Source organism: Cryptomeria japonica, chromosome 5 (assembly GCF_030272615.1).
Source record: "Cryptomeria japonica chromosome 5, Sugi_1.0, whole genome shotgun sequence".
Lineage (NCBI taxonomy): Eukaryota > Viridiplantae > Streptophyta > Pinopsida > Cupressales > Cupressaceae > Cryptomeria > Cryptomeria japonica.
This window is the reverse complement of record NC_081409.1, coordinates 84,493,967-84,499,252: the sequence shown is the minus strand read 5'-3', so window position 1 is coordinate 84,499,252 and position 5,286 is coordinate 84,493,967. Positions and strand designations below refer to the sequence as shown.

Here is a 5,286-nt window from a genome sequence, read left to right as displayed (position 1 = left end):
ATATGTCATCTTCTTCGTATCCTTGCATACCATCCTTATGATCTCGGGGCTCGCTGGAGTTAGTTTGGGCATCTCACTGAGTGTCGAGTTGTCAAATCGATCTCTACTCAGCACATAACAAACATCTTTCATCAGCTCAAGACTCGCTGAAGTGGAAAAGATATTCTCACTGAGTCCCAAGTGGTCCCACACATCTCGCAACCACAAGACTTAGAGCTCGTCCAAAAAGTGGAGCTCACTGAGGGACGAGTATTCAATTCTTTGCAACAGGACTTGGGACTTGGCCAAACCAAAGAACCCATTCTACCGAGTGTCGAGTTCCATCCGAGGGACACCTTGGAATGGCCAAGTAAGTTGAGTAGTCCCATAGGGTTCGGGACCCACCTTTGATTAAATCCTTAATAAAGTTGGCATCGGTTGACAAGTCAACAATTTAAAAGAATATACCTGCTAATTTGATTTCAGAAAAAAATAACATAATTTTGATGCTCTTTAATGGGATCAAAATTCAGGGCTAACACACCAAGTACTTCTTCATGCCACCCCTCCATTTCGATTTAACACACCTTTCCATTATTGAATGTGCCATGTGTATCTCCGCAAACTCTAGAACCCACACCATGAAAACAGAGGCGATATCGGTGATAGCTCTGTACTTGCCCTCGAAACCCATACTCTTATCTCCCAACATCATTTTTGACTCCTACAATTCTATGTATGTTTGGCAGTTAAAGACGTTTCAAAACCTTTCATCTGAGATGGCACCTCTGAAGGTCGCCTGCCTCCCTTTCACTTGCAATGCAAAGGTATCTTCCATGTTGTCTATGTCAACATAAAGGATTGATTGCAGAGCAAGGAATGTGTCTTTTAGCCACTTCCTCAAATATTAAAGGGCACTTCCTTTTTTGGTGCGCGTAAGATGCCAACTTCGCATTAATTGCAATAAATCTATCCCTATGATCTTGTCCGATAGGTATTCAATGTGCAACAAATATTTAATTAATACTCTTTGCTTATTATCCTATCTAGCTAATGCCAAGAAGATTTTCCAAATTCTCCATTTCGATAGGATATTTTCTGCACTATCCTTATCTAACTTCATTGCTTGCAAAAGAATTGCATCTTTAAATTGTCTTTTGATCAAGCATCTTTTGTTAGGCATAAAAATACCTCTAACATTTCATGAAGACATGGTGACTCGTAAAGGGAAATCCATTCCCCAACCTTATTTTCATTTGACCCTTTGTGTTACCTACTAATTCCAACTTTACTCTCTTAGTTTTTTCACCCTCTACCTCTTCTCTCCTAGATTAATCCTCTCTGATTTGGAGATGCTTTTACTCAGTGATCTTTTCTCAACTATGTTTTTCAAATCGTACTAAAAACTGTTGTTTGAACCATCTGAGTAATCCAAGTCTCCTTCATTCTTCTCTCTATGAGGGGGTGTATGCTCTACATCCTGCCATGCCATGCCCTCATTCGAGTGGTTATAATCTCTAAGACCTTAATATATTTGTAAGGAATAAAATTGTACGATCATATAAATCTTATAATTTTTTATTGTTCTACATGTACATATATTGTATGAAAATAAGAATAATTTTGAAAAAAACTATCTGTTGTATCATCTCAAAATAATAGACTTGTTTGTGTTATCATTTATAAGTGTTTATAAATTCATGTGAAAGATATTTTTGATTAAGCAAGCAGAGGAAAGGGCCCTGATCCCTCACAGAATTAAGCAACAAACAGCATATCGGAACAATTAACATAAAACAGCAACTGGCATGACACAACCAGAAACACCATAGAAAAACAACCCTGCTACAAACCCACCAGACAGTAATAAAAAACAGAGATATCTATCGACATAGCCCTATCATCCAGCATCAAAAACATATAACCATAATCCATCATAATATCATGTAATATTGAAGATATCATTTCCTAACATCCAAATAGAATTAATAACTGAAACCAAAAACATCATGACGATAAAAAGAACAAAGCTAGAAGGAAGATCTGAGATATCCAGATTTTATCCACTTGTAAAAACAATGCATATAACTGTAATCGATTGCATGTCCACCACTAAACCACGCCACATTACAGTCGGGATTTATTTTTCATTTCTTAAGAGCAACAAATGAAGAGTGTCTACTCTTGTTTGCTTCCTTGGTCGTGGATTGCCTTGATCATCGTGCATATGAATCTGACATCTCTGTTTGAATCAATGCAGTGGGTGGGCCCTCTGAAGAAATTGTTGTAATAGGTGGAGAACTGCAGTAATAATCCTCGTCAAGATTTTTAGAAGAATTATCACATGTGGGCAGGGCGTAATAATTTTGCCTTGCTTGTTTTCGGTCACCCCTTTGGTCTACAAGACTCACATCACTATAAAGGCTCGATTGTCTTGTGGAAGCTCTTATCCATGCAAGCTCCTCCACCACTTCTCTCATGGATGGCCTTGCTCTTGCTTTCATTTGCAAACATGATTTTGCTAACCTTGCCACATTCTCCATCTGCCCTTGGTTTTCCTCATTCACCACTTTAGGATCTAAAATTTCAGTGAGGCGGTTCTCATTAATTACGTAGAGGAAATGATCATACAAACTACACATAGATCCTTCTATAGACAACAACGGCATCAAACCTGTAAGAAGCTCCACCAGAACTACACCGAAGCTAAAAACATCACTCTTGTCTGTGAACTGATTGCTTTTCACAAACTCCGGATCCACATAACCTGGAGTCCCTGACGGAAGCATGGTGCTCAAGTGCCTTTCATCCGAGGGGCGTAGCCTAGAAATGCCAAAGTCTGCTACTTTTGGAGTGAATGTATTGTCTAGTAAAATATTTAGGGATTTTATGTCACGATGGAAAATGGGCTGAGAGGCTTGATGATGCACATATGCTATCGCCTCTGCTATTTCTGTGGCAATTTGTCTTCTTGTTTCCCATGTCAGTTGATTCTCTGCTGAGTGTAGATGTTCAAAAACTGTCCCGTTTGGCACATATTCATATACAAGCAAGGGAAATTGAGTTTCCATGCAACAACCAATCAATTTCACTACGTTCCTGTGATTAATATGGGACAAAATTATAACTTCATTGATAAACTCATCTGAAATTGATTTAGGTTTTTTAATTGCCACGGGCGTGCTGTCTGCAAGAATTCCCTTGTACACAGTTGCAAAGCCACCTTTCCCCAATTCTGTTGAATAATTGTTGGAAGCTATTTCCAACTCTCTTTCAGAAAATATTCTGAGGCTTTTTCTCCCTCCCATGGAAGCGATGCTCTCCTGCAACTGCATCCCGCCATTCTGTAGGAAATTTTTATCTCTTGCACGTTTCAAACGACGCATACTCAGGCACCAGAATATTCCAGAAGCTACCACAAAGAATCCAACAAATGAAGAAACAGAACCTGCACTTTCAACAAACAAATAAAATTGGATTAACTATGCTATTTGAAATGTAAAGAAAAAGAACATACAAAGACACATTGTCTGCTCACCTATGATTACAGATTTGACAGATATAGAGCTTTTGGACACACATCCTGTCCCATTTTGAAACCCATCTCCCTTATAACCCATAGCACATGAACAACTGTAGGAACCTAGCAAATCGTGGCATATCCCTCCTCCCTCCTCTCCAATGCACATATTCAATTTTTTATCACTACACTCAATTATGTCTGTTGATTCACCATCATTATTGTTAGGAGCTTTGAGATAAACCATTGTTATAATTAAGAAATGTGCAGGGATCATACCTCTACAATCAGTGCCATTGGAGTAACCGTTTCCTTCATAACCCTTTGCACATGAACAATTGTACGAACCTGCCAAATTAAGGCATATTCCTCCTTCCTCTACTCCAACGCACATATTCAACTTTTTATCACTGCACTCGTCTATGTCTGGACAGTCAAAATCACTGTGATTAGGAGCCTTGAGATTTGAAAGAGAAATTACTATAAAAGAGAACACAGAATACTAATAATGCTTCTTATTAACAAAACTGTAGAGATAATACCTGTGCAATCTGTGCCATTAGTGTAACCATTTCCTTCATACCCAGGATGACATTTGCATACATGCCCTTCCCATGAAGGGGAGTCAATGCACTCTGCGTTGACGGAGCAAGAATAATTGGCAGTTGGTCTAGTTGTGGAGCAATTCTGAAGGCCGATACCCCAGTTAAGGCGGAGACCATAATAAGCATTCACGCCTTCACCCCAAAAGAGGTTTGTTTTATCATCCACCACTCTGAAGGTAGACGGATCCAATATGGTCGAGAAGCCACACTTCCAATCAAAAGCATTGGTAGTAGAATTGAACAATTTAAACAAACCTCCGCCTGTAAAATTTAACCATTTCCAATTATCTGGAAGGGTAATTTCACAACAGCCATATTGGCAGAATGGTGGATCAGTTTGATACTCACATGTTGATACACATCTCGCCTCTCCCCAATCCTTATATGTGTAGGTACCAACCGTGTTGCAGCCGATAACCAGGAACTTATTGGACATGGAAATAGTGAAAGGCCCACCATTAGGTGGCTGAAAGAAGCTTGAAGCACTACGGTTTGCCTCACAAGAATAAGTTTTGATCGAAGAAGAATCTATGAATAGATGACCCTCGTAATCGATCTCCATGATCATGTAATCGTGAGCTGGAAGAAGCTTCTGAGTAAAATTACCTAGATAAGCTCTAAAGAACGGAGCCATCTTCCCAGTATCTCCATCCATTGTGCAACTGATCTGAAAACCAGGGTATCCACAGTCGGAATTGTTAATCCAAAAAGGGTAACTCACATTCATCGAACCACACTTTTCAGGAACGCATTTTGCTGCAGCAAAGCCCACCAAACAGACATAAATTACAAAGCGGACAAACCATCCACAATGCATTTGCGTTTGTAACAACATTTTCTGTGTCAACAAAACGAGCTACTCAAACTTCACAACAAGAAGATGTTAACGAATGGAAAACTACGCGCAAGTAAATAGCAGAATGGATGGAATAGATGGAGACATTTTCCAATTAAAAGAAAAAAATATAGCAGGAGACTTTGCGAACGAAATACTTACCAATCAGTGCTGACAAAGTCTTCAAAATTATTTTATTCAGAAAACAAATATTTATTCTGATCGTAGAAAAATAAGGCAAATTAGTAGAAATTAATGTTGAACAATTATTTTGTCCGCACCTTGAGGAAAAGTACGAAGGCAAGCTTTGTAAGTTCAGAGATATGAGAAGGGAAATGAAAGTCGAC

At 38.9% G+C, this 5,286-nt stretch overlaps 1 protein-coding gene across 1 annotated transcript; it reads right to left on the bottom strand.

Moving 5' to 3' along the window:
* Nucleotides 1–2,025: 2,025 nt before the first annotated feature.
* LOC131076355 (wall-associated receptor kinase 17) lies at nt 2,026–4,997 on the bottom strand. The gene is made up of 4 exons (XM_058013498.2): nt 4,042–4,997; nt 3,779–3,925; nt 3,518–3,700; nt 2,026–3,427 (listed from the first exon to the last, which is right to left on the bottom strand). The coding sequence occupies exons 1-4, from the start codon at nt 4,937–4,939 to the stop codon at nt 2,196–2,198; spliced, it is 2,460 nt and encodes an 819-aa protein (XP_057869481.2). The 5' UTR covers nt 4,940–4,997; the 3' UTR covers nt 2,026–2,195.
* Nucleotides 4,998–5,286: the final 289 nt, after the last annotated feature.

Coding starts and splice junctions, on each gene's coding strand:
- LOC131076355 (XM_058013498.2), bottom strand. CDS start 4,939: ATGTTGTTACAAACGCAAATGCATTGTGGATGGTTTGTCCGCTTTGTA. Junction 3,926..4,041: donor TAATGGCACAGATTGCACAG/GTATTATCTCTA, acceptor TTGACTGTCCAG/ACATAGACGAGTGCAGTGAT. Junction 3,701..3,778: donor CAATGGCACTGATTGTAGAG/GTATGATCCCTG, acceptor GTGAATCAACAG/ACATAATTGAGTGTAGTGAT.